Here is a 16,553-nt window from a genome sequence, read left to right on the forward strand (position 1 = left end):
AATCATGAGAGAGGCTTAAAATTATGAAGTATAATAAATAAAATAAAATTAGGGATTCTTTTTATCTGCCTTCTGGTTTTAGAGTATCCAGGAATCACTTTTTAAAAGCTTTTTCCTGAACCCCTGAAGGCTAAAAACATCTTTCAGTGAAAGCTGTGATTCTCACATATGCTTAGGACTTCAGTGGCAGTAGCTCAAGTAAATAAATGTCTAATATAACTATAAGAGTTAGCAGCACTGCCTAACAGCTGCTCCCTACAGCATTAATCCTCCTGTGTTCCAGATGACGGACTTTCCCTGCTCTACCAGCAGGTTTTTTGTGGATTGCCAGTGGCCCATAGATTAGTTCAAAACCTTCAGTATATGCAATGTTTTTTGGAAAGCAAATCATTGCATTAAGGTCAGGGTTCAACAGGTCCAGCAGCAAGCTGTAACAAACACTTTTACTATTGTTAATTATATGCATTACAGTGGCATTATGTTTCCTTCTCATGCACCAACCATTGTGCTAGGAACTGTAAGCACAGAACAAAAAGACAGTTTGACCTGCCCCAGTAAGTTTACAACATAAGACAGGGGACAACAGGTGAAAAAAGAGGTGAGAACAAGTAAACAGAGACCGTTCTGCTCAGTATGACTGGCTGTAGTCATAACTGGGCAGCCTTGCTGGGTTTTTGTAGCCACCCCTTTGCAGCAATATCAGCACTGAAAACTTCCACAAACTGAAGTTTCCACCACCATCAGAATGATCAACACTGATCACTGCAACCAGAATGATCAGATATGTACAACATGCACAACTACAACTTATTTGCATCTCGGTTCTAAGCATTTACGGACGACAGTATTGGAGAAACCAGATCTCTGCTGCTAGCTGAAGAGGGGCTGATATTTTAGGACCTTAACCGCATCCCCAGCTATGCACACAGATTAGGATGGATTTCACTGGGAGGTAGCATAGGTGTATCTGAGAAGACAATGTAGCCAGGAGAGTGTGTTTTATAGAGGCTCCTTTCTAGTCTAGTAAGACCAAAGCAAGGCATTGTTTAAAGTAAATGGTCAGGGTTTAATGCAGTGCAGGGTTTAAAGCATGCCTCATCTCAGCAGACTGTATTTAATCTTCCCTGAAGCCCAATCTAAATTCTGACTGCCTTCAGACCTAAATCTCCTAGGAAAATTTTAGACAAGCAAAACATTGTTGACTAGAAAACACATGCAAAAGAGGGAATGACACAAAATGTGAGACTTTTGCTGTTGGTTCTTCCACAGATTTTTATGACACTATGCTGATGCAGCATATTTGTTGTTTTCAGTAATATATTTCATAAACTTTCCTGAATTTCCTGAATGACTATGGCTCAGACTGATCTGGATATTTTGAAAATACATGTGCCAAACAAATCCATGTGGACTATGTGTTTATTTTGAAATCACAAATTATGTTTGGGGAAAGGAGAAAGTGTCACAGTTAAACTGCAGGAGTACCATAAATTAGGAGTGCTCAACCTCTGACCCACAGGCCAAATAGAGCCTTGGAATACAGCCTGCAGGGCTCCCCATAGGTCAGAAAATCTGGTGGCGGGGGAGCAGTGGCAGTTGATGCCACTACGCTCCCTGCTGCCAAAATCCCAAGCGCTGTGAGACAGATCAGAGCCAGGCCACATCCTCCTCCTTCTGCTGGGCCAGGTTAGAGCTGGACCATACCTCTCCTGTCACAGGGCTGGGCCATGCCCCCTGCCCTGTATGGCTACTTCAAAGCTGGGTCATGACCCCCCAGAGATGGGCTACATCTCCTCCTTATCCCCTCTTCCCTTCAGAGCCAGGCCATGCCCCCTTTGCCTGTGTGGCTGGAGATGGGGCCCCACGGTGCATGCCCTAGGTGCTGGATTGGTCCGCTGGCGAGACCCAGCCCACGGAGGGACTGGGTACTGCTCATTCAGCCCTGTAGACAAAAAGGTTGGAAACTACTGTCATAAAGCCATCTAAAACCATCAGGGCAACATTTGGCTTTTTGACATAAGCTAAACTATTGTGGGATGAAATCATAAGATCTGTATAAGGTCAATGCAATGTAGCATAGAGGCACCCTGCTTCTCAGGTATGTAATGCACTGCAGTCTGCTGCGTAGACATACTTTAGGTCTCATAGCAAGTCAAAGGCTGCTACTTTAAGAAAAAAGATTTACTGTATTTTTTTAACATGTTCCCAACAGACTTTCCTTAAACAGGCATTTTGATTAAATTGTGTTTGTTTATTACAGCTTTTGGAGGGTGAAGGGGATTGTAAGATCTCTGCAAAACAGACTTTGGGTGCATTTACACGTGTGCTTTACTGTGGAGTTGACTAATTAGCTGCTCAGTAAAGCATCACCATGTATAAATGTGGTGCTATTAAGCTGCAGGAAACTAATTAACTCTGCTGTAGGATAGTATTGTCTGACACAAGTACTATCCTATGGTGGAGCTATTTAGTACACTGCAACACACATGCAGACAGTAATTGGGGCTGGCTGGGACATGAGATTGCTATAGTATGGGGGGCTGCCTTCCAGCTAGCCCCACACTGGAGCACCCTTGTGCCCCAGCCAACCCCTCCACAGCACATTGAGCTGGGGAACTCCTCCAAGCTGGCAGGCTGACCCCCAGGCTCCCTGCCAGCCGGGGCTGTGCCACCCTGGCTCAATGTGTTGTGGTCCTGGGTGCATGTGCATATGCTGCATCTGGGAGCAATAAACTCTAGTGTGAACTGCACTGGAGTTTATTCAGGTACATTAATAGCATGTGTAGATGCACCCATTGTTTTCCTCTGCATTGGTACAGTGCCTAGCATAATGGAGTCCAAATTCTGACTGGTCTACAAGCATATCTATAGAGATAGCAATTGTTCATATTGTTTTGTGCACACAAGTTTGACATCAAACAGTCATCTTGTACAAGTACATACAGTCTACTGGGTAGTTAGATATTATATCTCAGCTTATATCTGCATTTCACCTAATTATTCTAGTGCTGATGAATGCCCAACACAGTGTCTGAAGGATACTTGGAGGAAAGCTGACTGGCTTTCCATATAAGACTGAGATGATGCTGGCAGGCTGGGGGAAACAAATAGCGCTGGTTTTGAATCAACATTTGTGACTGTATGAATGAATGTACACGTGTGTATATATGCATGTACACAGTCTGGGGTTTGTACTGAATTCCCATTGCGAGTGGCCCAAACTTAGAGTCCCTTAAAGCAGAGTTTACATAAGACTGAAATATATAATATAAATAATAACATTTTTTATAACATAGAGATGATCTAAACACATGTGATTGTACTTGGTTTCCACTTCAGTGATAACCAACCTTTCTGTATGGATCTGGTTTGGGGTATATTTATTCTCTTGTGCAGGAGACTCCATGGGTAAAACCAGGACCCCATTAAAGTTAATGGAAGTTTTGCTATTAACTTCACTGAGGTTATGATTTCATTCCCTGTGTGTGTGGGTATGGCGAGCAGGTGTTAAATTATTTTGCCATCCTAGTTACATTTTGCCATCCTGGTTAATCTAAACAAATCACATTCATAAATATGTAAAATGAGTTTGTAAAGAATATATAAAACAACCTTACCATGACAGATCCAGATAGGCATTGAGAGCTTTTCTGATTACATGACCTAAGTAGCCATTCCTTTCTGCAATATGTTTTGCCCAGCTGTTAAAGACAATAAATGAATACACACACTTTAAAACACCATGGCTCAGTGCTGTTTCCCCTCAAGATGATGAGAGTTTTGTCACTGACTTCACTGGGTGCAGAAACAGCCTTCTTGTCATGAAAGGCACACAATGTTATTTCCACTATACACTGAATTCTTGATCTGCTATGAATGTTCTTAATGCAATATTTAATTTTTGGCACATTTTTGTATGGAAATGTATACAAAACACCAAAACAAAACTCCATATCAAATTCCTTTCATTAAGAGGTAGATTGAGAATATATCTTTATATGGGTATAAGAGGAAAGAAGCCAAATTTATACCAATTCATATAGGTTTTAAGTTTAAAATTGGCCATTAAATCATCTTGCCTAATCTCCTCCATTAAAGAACGCTATAAAATTTCATTCAGTTATACAGGAATTACTTTTGGTTGAATGAGATTATCCTGCTCCATGGATTTCTCACTGATATAAGTGGAAATTCCCTGCACTAATCCAGGATATTTCATAGATTTCATAGACATTAGGGCTGGAAGGGACCCCGGAGGATCATCGAGTCCAGCCACCTGCCCCAGGGGCAGGAAGTCAGCAGGGATCATAGGATCCCAGCAAGATAAGCATCCAAATGTGTCTTAAAGGCAGGCATTCAAAGTAGGTGCTTGAACCGCCTGTGGTGGCAGTCTATTCCAGATATATATATTTTTTGGATTACTTTCTATTTTTGGAGAAAAAGATTAAGTTATTGTAAAGGATCCCCAGTGTCTCTTGTCATGGAAAATACAGGTTCCATCTCTCTCTTTTACTAATTGTGAATTCGCTCTGTAAATTTCTGTACCCTTTGACAAAGAAGCACAAGTGAACTGAATATATATGGTTCCAAAAAATCCTCACGTCAAACAAAAGCCTTGCAAGATAGCTGCATCAGATTGACTTTCAGAGATGCTAAACACCTGCAAAATCTAGAGTTATTGCCAATGCTCAACTCCACTGAAAGCCAAAGCTGAATTACATTGTGGATATTAGTTATTATACAGATAATCAAGCAGACCTAATTTTTCAAAGGAAGAAAATTACTCTATAATAATCCACATTTCTTAGGTTGAAGGCTCAAGATTTTGCCATAATTGAAATGATCTTTTTCCAACCTGAAATGAAATTTCCCTTACATTACAGCTCTTTCAGGATCTCTAGGAAAGTCTTCCATATTTCCTGTGATGTAATACAGAGAGCATCGTAAGGTCCCTTCTATATGTCCACTGTGGGCTGCTTTATAGAAGTACTGAGCAGCTCGTGTCTGCAAAAAAACCAAGGGAAAAATAGTAACCTCTTTGGAACATTCTGGGAAATTGCTACATCCATGATGATTCATTTTAAAAAATGGCAACCTAGCTAATGAAGCAAGTCAGTTTAATCAATTCCCATGTGCACAAAAGAAATCAGTTTCTTTATTCCACAATCTTCATAGTTTAAGCTGGAAAAGTTCTTTATAGTTGAAATGGCAGTACTGTACTGAATATCAGGTAGAGAAATGTGTAAGCACACATCCAACCCCAGGTACTGTACAGCATGGCTTTGCTGACACTGCCAAAATAGAACCAATAATTCACCACAAGTGAAAAAAGCATTTCTACCCTCTTGTTGTCCAGACGTAGGTCAGGATGAAATGATGCAATGGTAAAAGCATTGTAAGAACAGGCCCACAGCTCCCAAGCCAGAACTGTGGAGGTAAGTGAGACAGTATCCAGTTCTCACCACCAGAAATTTGCTATTGGAAAGGGAACTGGAGTGAAGTGACAGTGGCACACCACTCCATGAATTTTTCCAGGAACTTCTAATCGGCAACCTCTAAAAGAGTCTTGGGGCCAGATTCTAGTCCACCGATTAGGCACATATGTGGAATTCTGTTCCCCCATGCTCCAGTCCCTGAAAAACTATTAATACAAATGAAGTACATGTGGGCGGCATCTTCCTCTTTGTCACTTTTTGTGACTCGGCCTTAAGGGTCAGATGATGATACGTGACAAAAAGTTGATACGTGAATGGATCTTCAGGGTCTCAAGCAGGGTAGATCAGAATTACATTTAGGCATCTAATTCTAATTAGACTTCTAATGGGTGGAGTAGAATCTGGCCTAAAGTGTTTTTGTTGAGGGGCCCTGAACCTTGGAATTTGCTTTTTTATTTGATCCAATCTAACCTGTTATGGTTAACCTTAAAGAGGTCACAGAAGAGCTCCTCTCGTTTCCTGGGCTTTTGGTGAATGAAGGACCATAGAGGATTTTTGCGAGGAGCTGCTGTTACATTGAAAATGTATTCTTATGGACAGTCCATTATACACTATGTATTTGCATACCCTCAGTAGTAGAAGTATACTTGACCACCATTTGTGGAGTAGCATCAGCTGCTGTGGGTGGCAAGCAAGCTCACTGGTAGGGGCACTAGACATACTCTTGAACTCAAAGGCCATATTACTCGGCCTCCTTCGAAAACACATGGTGACATTAGGCATGAGGTTTTCTAGCTTTTATCTTGTCACAACCAGATTAAATAGTGCCCATGTCACAAACAAATAAAACCATTCAAAACAGTTTTTTTCTGCACTAGGTTAACTAAGGGTTAACAATAATGATAATAACCGCTTTTTTGCTGCGCATGTCAAAAAGAAATGTATTGCTGCGCCACTAACAGAGATAAAACTTAGCCTTCTGTGCTGTACATAAATCATTATAATTGGCCAAAGAAAACAAGGAGTAACCCTATGATAACACCCTAGCGAAGACCGCTAGATAATTGGCGATTCTAATTAAATTTATGACGTGGCGAAAAGCAATTGGCTATTACACAAATAAAACCTGTCTTCACTTCCGTGAAGAACGGGAGACCTCCGCGCACACACCTAAAAAACCTCGGAACATATGCGTGAGTGTAACTGACAAATTGATCACTTGTCAGTTTCCCCCGTCTCAACCCAATTCTCAGACGTAAATCAACGACCTGCCAGCCCGACCTTTCTCTCCATTTCTCTGCCCGACCGACGAACTCTTATGCAGACCGACATACGACCTACGAACCTTAAGCTGTAACTAACCAAAGTATCTCTGACCTCCACTATTCACCACCTTAACGGCGTGAGTAAATAATCTTGCTTTACAACCGATAAGCGTCCACCTAATTAATTCCACTCCAAGTGTCACAAGTACCCGCCTGATGGCCTTCTAAGGCCCCGGACCCTTATCTGCTCGGGTGGGAGTCAGGGAGAGCTGCTGGCCGGGTCTCGACATATCTTAGCATGCCTACCTCTAAATGACAGGTTTCATCATAAATTTTGCAGCATTTTTAAAAGGGTACCTACAGGAAGCATACCCAAAATATTTTAATCTTCTGTTAGGAATACAACAATTTGTCTTGATAAATCTAAAATGAAATCAATTGGCCCTAGCTTAGAAAGGCAAAAATGGAATATATGTGTCAGAAGTATATAGTGTAAGTTCAAACCAAATTCTGAAAGGGAAATTTAAGTTAAGAGCTGGCTTGAAGGAGATTTTTCACCCCAATGACCTGTTTTTACCAAAGCTACAATGTGAGGATAGTGTAACTGCTGAAATATCCTGGTGTAGAATCTGCATTGAGTTGTACTTTATCCCATGAAAAATACGATTGAAGTCAATGACAAAGACCTACTCCAGAATAATCTCCACTTCAAGATTCAAGAAGGTATAAAATCCAACTATTTAAAAAATGTTCCTTTGCTTATTTGTATGACACATTTCATAGAAATGGTGTTTTACTTGTAAATGATTCATACTCTTGAGATGAAAATACATCAGGGGTGCTCAAACCCTGGCCTGCGGGCCAGATCCAGCCCCCAGTACTGTCATCTGGCCAGTGGGGTTATTCAAGAGTTTAAAAATTTGTCAGAGTGGCACCACTCCCCTACTGCCAAATTTCCAAACCTGAAGGGAGCCCTACAGGATGGACAGCATGGTTCTGTGCTCTAGACTGGGTGTGCAGTGGAGGGTGGGGGAGGAGCATGGGGCCCAATCTGGGCATGTACTGGCTGATCTAGCCTGTGAACCAGCCCCATGCCACCCACAGGCCCAAAAAATTTAATACCACTGAACTACACAAATCAGAGGAACAAACACATTTGAAGCGCGCACACACACACACACACACACACACACACGGTCTCAGGAAGTTTGCATAGTTCCTCTTTCCAAAAGGTGTCCCACTGATTTCCCACTGAGTCTGTACAGAATAAAGCACTACCCACCACAGTTTAGGGTGTCAGAATCCAGTTCTAAGTGAACATAGCATAGTCAAGAGTAAAGCCAAGAGGTGTAAACTAAATCCTGTAAGAAATATCACCACATATTTACTCACTTCATTTTTGCCAGGAACTCCAGGGTAAAGCCCAGCTAAATGTAGAACACCAAGGTTATAGGATGCATCTGGAATTCCCATTTTTTCAGCTTCTAACCAGTATTGGGCTGCTTTTACATAGTTTTGTTTGAAATTATGGTAATACCATCCCAAACCATTTACTGCCTGAGGTAATCCCTGTGGGTGAAAATACAACATTCCTCAGATCACACAGGTTCAGTTGAATTTTGGATCATCTTTTGATGTCAACTTGTTCTCTGTGGTCCAGTGTTTTAGAAAGCTATTCTGTACAGGTCCTTGAAAGTTCCCCCAAACTGTGTCACTCAGGGTTTTGTAAAGTCTTATGCATGTTCCTACTGGAACCCTGTTTTCCCATCTTTTCTTCCATGAGGCCTTGTATGGAAATCAAGTCTCTTCCTGCCAATGCAAAGTAAAAGACATTTCCTTCAGAACCATGGTGGATATTAAAGGAAGGTTCTGCTCTGGAAGCGAGCATGATGACTTGCTGTGCTATGGCTCTGCTTACTATGTGCATTCAGGTTTATATCCGTTTGCAACAACAAATTTCTACTGTTTTCTCTTTGCTCTCCCTACAAATCTAACACAGCTGTAAGAGAAAGGGTCTATTCCTGTGCATTATTAGTGCAACTACATAGTATTTACTGAGTTTGCACATGGGTCACTGAAGGTATCCCCTACAGAACACCAGGATGTAACTCTCAAATCTCAAGATGAATTGGCAGGACTACCAATCAGAACAATATTTTCACTTGTGAATTACTACATTTGTTCTAGAAATAAATGGGAGACAAAAACATGGAAGTTCACAATGCTATTTTTACTGACCAGAGACATGATTTGATTGGCCAGTGCAATGCACACCATTTTTAGGAAACACTAAGTATGCCCTCCCACAGCAACTCAGATCTTTTTTAAGGCAGTGTCATATACGGTCATTAGGCCTTGTCTTTGCCTCAGTAATTAGGCAGTAAGAAAAGATATTTTTTTCTGTGGCAATTTTTTTTATGTCAGCATTGTTTGATTATTTCCTTGCTTAATCTGTTAAATTGTATGATGGCCATGTCTACATCAGCAGTTCAATTACTATGCCAACAAACCTGGTTTGATATACTATTCCCTCTTGGGTTTTGAAGGGGCCATGCCAAAAGCAGTCATATATGAAAGGTAACTGAGGTCTAAGAAGCTCAGTTCATAAACTCACACCTTTTATTTGTTACTATAAACTTTTATCTAAAGGCTGCTGTGCTACAGTCTGTTCACATCATTTCTATCTATAACAGGAAATTTAGACTGTGTAGGATATTTCAAAGGCCCTCTAGGGAAGGATTATTTACCTTTAAAATTTCAACCCAAACCTGACATTTTACTGAACAGAAGATTAACTATTCATCAATGATCTTTCTTTACAGAGCTACAGATCTCTTTATAGAAACAGTGTACTAGAACATATGGTTTAATCACTGACTACAATCAACAGTAAGAGAATTATCTTCAGGTTAGAAATGGTCAGGAATTTGCTTCTGTATGTAGCTTGCCAGGACATGAGTTAGCAGGTATTACACTTTGCTGTGAAAGTCAGTCTGTTGACTCAGGATTTTCCTGAGCAGGGATTTGAACACAGGGGGCATGCCTACATGTGCTATTACTGTGCATTAATAAGCTGCAGAGCTTATTGCTCCAGAGTGTATTGCTCCCAGGAGTGCCATTTGAACATGTGCCTGGGAGCAATTAACTCTGGAGCAATAAGCTCTGCAGTTTATTCATGCACAGCACCTGGAGCCGGGTCAGAGCAGCCCCAGCTGGCAGGGGCCCCAGGGGTCAGCCTGCCAGGCTAGGGCTGCTCTCCTGGCTCAAGTATTTACAAGTACTATTCTACACCGGAATAAATTAGTTTACTCCAGGCTAATAGGGGTGCACATGTAGAGGCAGAGATGTTTACTGAACACCTAATTAGTCTACTGGGCAGTAAACGTCTCATATAGATGCACCCTGGTAATCTTGTGTTTTAAAGCAAAGAGAAATAGTGCTCTGAGCTTTTTTATTTCTCCCTCTGGTGATTAGTAATTGAGGATATACTTGCTAGCTAAGGTCAGAAACAAACTGTGAGTGGTTTGAATAGTTTGTTTTACAGCTATAAATGTACCCGATGCCTGAGCATTACAAATAAGGGCAAAAGTACATGCATTTTTCATTATGGGCCATATTATGGCATAGCCTCTCTGAGTGTTCTGGGCTGTAAAAGGGAGAGAGAACCCCTGACCTTGTGTGACTAGCCTTGAGTTCTGGGGTTCAGGCATAGCGGAATAAGCAGCTCTGTACATCCATTACTTCCCTATTCTATAGGAGAATGAAAAGTAAGAAGCAGAGATCTTTTTTCAGCTACCTGACTCAGCTAGTGGAGCAGAGCTGGCACAAGAGGCAATAACCTGCACACAGAGAGAGCTTGTACAATCCCCAAGTGTGATAGGGTTCCTGCCTTAGAGCCACCCTTTGGTTCCTTTGATGCTTTTGAGATGATTAGCTAAAAGTTACCCCTTTTAAAGTACAGGCTGCAAAACCTCGTCTGATTCTTAACCCCTCCTTACATTCTCTTTTACACTTCCAATTAACAAGCTCTTATTCAGTGTAATGAAATCTCTCGGTCTGATTTCTTGCAAGCGATAGTCATTTCTTTCTCCAAATGGATTCTGGTAGATGAGTGTGTACCAGTATCTTCAATTATCAGGCCAGCTAAGTAATCCTAATGATAACAGAAAGGGGAAGCTAAAATACCTGAGTTCTAATCCTGGATCAGTCACTACATGATTTTGTATAAGGCACTTAACTTTCTACTCCAAATTTAGCTTTGGTGAAAGCAGAAAAAATTCAATTAACTTCAATGGAATTACTGCTTACTCCAGAATCTTATTTGATCTTATACATCTCACTTCCTCCTCTGTATAACAATGCTTTCCTAACATACTGGAGAGAAGCAACTATACAGCATTATGGTTAATTATTATAATAATACTTCAAACTTACAACACTGCACCAATAGACTATTTTTATGATGTGTGTTTTACCTTGGCTGCTGCTTTTTTCATCAGTTCTAAAGCAAGTTTTGTGTTCTTTTTCACGCCTTGGCCCTAAATGATAAACATAATTAAATAATATGAAACATAATTAAATAATTAAAGGATCTACAATATACACTGTTGAAAATTTACACCTACAAATTCAAAAAGCAGTTTTAAGGCTTAGATGCTATAGCTTACAAATCATTTTTCAACCTTATAAAAGCAAAGTAAAAGCTGTGTGTATGTCTTTCTAATTTAATATCCTATATTAAGAGAAGCTTAATAACTCACTCATGAAATATCTTTTGCGCTTGGGCGGTTGAATTATAATGGCAATTTTGCATGGCTGTCTTAATGTGATACAGCGCAATACAGAACTTTTCTTTTATTAAAATATCAGACTGGGTAAAAGGAATGTCCTTGGGATTTACTATTTGTCAGGTGTGTTACTGCTATTCTTCCATTGCTATAAACTCCTTCGCAAGTTCCCTTAAAACCTAGAACTTTCTTTGTGCACAGGCACATAACCTATCTCAAGGAATAAAGTTTGGGTCTGTTTCATATCCATAACTACAGTACTACCCTTGCTCATGAAAAAAATCTTTTTTGTCAGTGAAGTCTCAACTGCACAATGGTGCAATTTATTGCATGGGTATGATGGCATTAAAATGTCACAACAGGACAATTAAGTTAGGGTTGGGTATTTGACTGGTCAAATGAAGTTGGGTCAATTGACAGGTCAAATATTGGTCAAAAATTGTAAAAAGTTCCCAATAGGTCCAAATAATACAAGAGTATCATCATACTACGCGTGCATAACGTATTAATACAGAAAACATACAAACTTCTCTCAATAATCTAAACTCTGAAACACATTGATCCAATTCTACCAGTTCCAAAATTAAAATATGAAGCAGGACCTACCTTGAACAACACAATGGCATAATCATATATTAATACTGGGTCCTCAGTTTCCAGGGCACCTTTTTGATACCATTCTATTGCTGCTTTGGGATTTTTTGCCACTCCTTGCTGGCCCCAGAAAAGCATCTGTGCCATTCTTTGCTAAAACAAAACAACACAACTACCAACTTAATTCACATTAACCGTAAATGTAGTACAAGGGAAGGTATTCAGAATTGCACAGGCATTAGAGGTGTCAGGAAGGGAGTGAAAGGTCTGAGTTTAAGACACAAAGGTGAAAGCATTACCAATATGTTTAAAATTTATTCTTAAACACAAAGAGAAGCAAAACAGGAATTCTATGTGCTGTGCTGCAGCCCATACCTGTGCCACCGCATTTCCCCTTACTGCTTCATATTTTAACCACATGAAGATATCACCGGTTTCTTTGGTTTGAGATTTTAGTAGTTCATCATCTGTTAGCCTAACAGCTTCTACAAGTGCCTGAAAAGAGCGTGAAAAAAGACACAAACAGCAAATTGATCAACATGCTCTCCAAGTGAATACAGTACATGTTTCCTGTTTATGTTGAACATTCTGACAGTCTCTTTATTGGCCAGTTCATTAGGAAACCTCTTTAGCCATTTTAAAACCATTTGCCATTTCTTCATGGCACTGTCAGGCAGACTGCCATAGATGCCACTGCCCTATGTCTACTAGATGTATTTTTTTTAAACTCTCTTCTATTGCTACTTTCTGGGTGTGTCTACATGAAATGTTTACTGCAGAGTAGACTAATTAGCTCTACAGTAAATGTTTTGCATCTACACGTGAGGCCCTATTAGACTACAGGAAACTAATTAACACTGCAGCAGGGTAGTACGTGTAAATCCTGTCCTTGTACTTGTAAAGTACTAGCCTGCTGTGGAGTTTTTTACTCCACAGCACTGCATGTGTAAATGTTGATGTGACTAGCTGGGGCACAAGGGTGCTTTAGTGCAAGGGCTGCCTGCCAGCTTGCCGCGTGCTGGAGTACTCTCGTGCCCCAGCCAGCGCCTCCGCAGCATGTTGAGCCAGGTTGAAGCAGCCCCAGGCTGGCAAGGCTCACTCCCCGGGCTCCCTGCCAGTCAGGGCTGCTCCGATCTGGCTCAATCTGTTGTGGACCTAGGCACACATGTAAATGCAGCACCTGGAAGCAGTAAACTCTGGCGCAATAAGCGCAGGAGTTTATTGCTTTGCCTTAATGGCACATGTAGACATGCCCCTTGTGTAGTTCCCATGGTGGTAGCGGAAGTAGAAGCATTAGTGCAGATGATGGACTGACTGCTGCTGGAATTTTAACGACTCAACTGTCCAGACCTTCTCGGTATGGATTAAAAAGATATGGTTAAAGTTTTAAAGTTCTCTCCTTTGTTAATATATAGATAACTGTAAAGAAGAGACACTATAGAAATAAAAACTAGTAGAGATGCCTGCAGACACACAAGACATCAAACCAAGATGAGTTTCTTTCAAACAATCAAGCAATACATAATATACCAGGAGTGGAATTCACAGACCCAAGTTATATGAGAGGCAAGGATTTTTGGGGGTGATATTTTTACTGGATCACTTGTGTGGTTCCCTATGCAGTGAACAGGCAGAGTCAGGTGCCTAGAAAGGGACTCACAGCACCCACTGTGCTAAGTGGGGTGACACAAGCTAGCCAATAGGAAACTCCAAGTGTTTCTTAAAACCTGCTTTTCTTTAGGACTTGGACTCTCCCCTGTAGGCACAGCTGCAAGAGAGATTCGCTACCTGAACCTAATTCCTGGCATCTAAGTTGTTCCTTGGAATATGGGTGACTAGCTGGCTCTTTTTTTCTTTTAGAAATTGGCCCAGATGAGAGAGAGAGAGAGAGAGATTGGGCCAGGGGAGCCAGACATGTGAGAGAGAGCTCTGTTCCAGTTAGAGTGAGGATGAGCTGACTGGCAGCCTAATGATGAGCAGGGTGGGGCAAGGTACTGAAAGCCAAACTCTAGGTATCCAAAGGCAGCCTCTCAAATCTTTTTTTGACATCAAGAAATGGCAGGCGAAAGAGAAGGAGAGATGAGGGAAACCAGAGTAGGAGAATGGGCATAGGGCCCTAGGAAGCACTGCAGCCATCCCTGAAGACAAAGCCCATTACAGTTACAAGATCTGTCTCCTCAGTGGACTTAGGCTCACGGAGACCTATTTTGTGACTCTCGAAGCAGTTTAGGCAGGAGGTAGGAATCAGATGCTCACTCTGCCAAGGTGGTGGCATCTCTGGGCATACACAGGAGCATAATTTTTGGCATGTAAATACATTTACTGGTGAAAAGTCTGGCATCTATAGTCACTCAGGCACCCAAGGTGAGTTGTGGATTGCTCCATTGGGCATTGCTGCTTAAATTTTGTCAAAGTTGCATTTTAGGTTCTTACAATTTTTTTTGGATCTGGCCCTTAATTTTTCTGTAACTTGGTTTTCCCCTTCTGTGAAATGAGATAGTAATATCTATGTTGTGGGGAGTTGTGAGCACTAATTAGTGTTTGTAAAATACCCAGGTGATAAAAAGTTCTGTTTAAATGACTGATTTAACATATATGGTTTCAGCATATTGTTTCAGCCACCTTTAATTATGAATATTAAATAATGAATATTATTAAAGCATTAAAAACTACTAACATGGAAAATAAATGCAAATACATCTAAAATCTTTTTACCTGATCTTCTTTTATAGTGTGTTGATCAAGAGAAGTCTTTAGTGCAATATTGCTGTAGTAAGCATATGATAGCTCAAAGTCCAGTGGATAGTTATTAATGCCTTGGTAATGTTTATATCCAAGATTCAACCCTGCAAGTCTGTCATTCCCCTGAGCACCAACCAAACTATACAGCAGCCCCTGTCAAAAAAATCAGCAAGGGTAAGCAACAGAGAATTAATAAGACATATGACAAGTTCACCAGCTACAAACCACTTTGTCTTACAGAATATACACAGTTGGAATAGTGCATCCATCATGCTGGCTGATGCAGGAGTTACACCTTATAGAATGTATAAGCAAACAGAATTGTCTCAAATATTAAGAATGTTGTCTCAAAGCGATTAGGGTTTTTTTTGTTTTGTTTTGCTTTTTTACATAGAAAGCTATGAAAGAAACTCCACAATTCTTCCCTGTGAGTATTCCTGCTTGTCATTCTGCCATCACTAGAGTGGGTAGGGAATTTGATACATTGCTACTTAATTCAAATTATACTCTTTGGACACTAAAAGGCATCAACTTATAAATGGGGCTCTAAGGACAGGATTTTCCATAGCCTTCACGCACTAGTGCTAATGGGTATTTTGCTCCAACTTTAGTGGAAGCAGTAGGAGCATTTGAAAATGTCACTCTGTATTGCTGCCTAGACTAGAAAAATGACCTGGTACTGAGAACAGTTTTCAGCAAGAGGCTTCCACTGCCCCACTTCAGCTGGTGCTGAAAGCAGTCTGGCTACTGCAGATCAAACAAAACCATTTTTCAGCACTGTTACAGAAAACATATCCCACCTCCCCCCCTCCAACTGGTCTCTAACTGTGCTGAAAACCATTTTGTCCTATCTGCACTAGCTATTAAAGCCTTCCCAACACCATTGGGAGGACCTGGAAGGCAATGTACTGGTAACATCTCTCTCTCTCTCTCACCACAATAGGATGTGGCAAGCTTTGCCTCAGATGATTCTCAGCACTGCCGACCCCGTCTCCTCTTCTGCTGACTAACACCCAGTCAGGCCCGGCATTCTTTAGAGTGCTTTGTGGCCTGCTACCTTTTCATAGTTAATTTCTGTCAGCAATTTCTTTAGTGTAAGTGTGATGTTGTAGCTGTGATGGTCCAGAAATTATGTGATTAATTATCCACAGGCTCTGCTCAGCTCTGGCCATGCCATGGGGGGAGAGGAGGGGAGCATTATCTTAGGCCTCCCCCCACCCCCTGCCCATCCCCAGCAAAAATAAAGTCAGTGCCTATGAACTTAAGGCATGCCCCAAATCAATCATAAGATCAAAATTATATCCCTGTGATTTCTCTTCTGGGTCAAATGATGGCCAGAAGAGAAGAAAGTTATTTGTGTGGAACCTAAGATGCTTACAACAAAATTGCTGACAGAGGCAAGGATTTCTTAGGGTTATCTCTTTTATATCAGTGGGATAAAGTTAGGCAAACTTTCAAATGTATAACATTTGAATGTAAGAACGTGAGACCTGAGGAAAAATGTCTTGCATTCAAAAGCTTGTCTAACTTTATCCCAACTACACAGTTGGTCTGATAAAAGATATCACCCTAAGAAATCCTTGCCTCTCTCAGCAATCTCATTGTAAGCATCTTAAGTTCCACACAAAGAACTTTCTCCTTTTCTCCCCAGGAGCTCCTCACTGACTGTGCCACCATGGCGAGGCACCTCCTGCCCGCCCGGTACCAGTGGAGGGCACAACTCTATGCCA

General features: G+C 41.0%; 1 protein-coding gene across 1 annotated transcript in view; it reads right to left on the reverse strand.

The window, feature by feature from the left end:
• Positions 1 to 16,553, reverse strand: part of SEL1L3 (SEL1L family member 3) — a 57,164-nt gene that overhangs the window by 18,569 nt on the left and 22,042 nt on the right. The window contains exons 11-17 of the mRNA XM_014607631.3: positions 14,797 to 14,976; positions 12,457 to 12,576; positions 12,094 to 12,234; positions 11,176 to 11,238; positions 8,093 to 8,269; positions 4,877 to 5,004; positions 3,618 to 3,701 (exon numbers count right to left, since the gene is read on the reverse strand). Of these exons, the coding sequence (XP_014463117.2) occupies positions 3,618 to 3,701; positions 4,877 to 5,004; positions 8,093 to 8,269; positions 11,176 to 11,238; positions 12,094 to 12,234; positions 12,457 to 12,576; positions 14,797 to 14,976 (893 nt within the window). The remainder of the gene's footprint in view (positions 1 to 3,617; positions 3,702 to 4,876; positions 5,005 to 8,092; positions 8,270 to 11,175; positions 11,239 to 12,093; positions 12,235 to 12,456; positions 12,577 to 14,796; positions 14,977 to 16,553) is intronic.

Source organism: Alligator mississippiensis, chromosome 2, assembly GCF_030867095.1.
Source record: "Alligator mississippiensis isolate rAllMis1 chromosome 2, rAllMis1, whole genome shotgun sequence".
NCBI classification, from domain to species: Eukaryota; Metazoa; Chordata; order Crocodylia; family Alligatoridae; genus Alligator; species Alligator mississippiensis.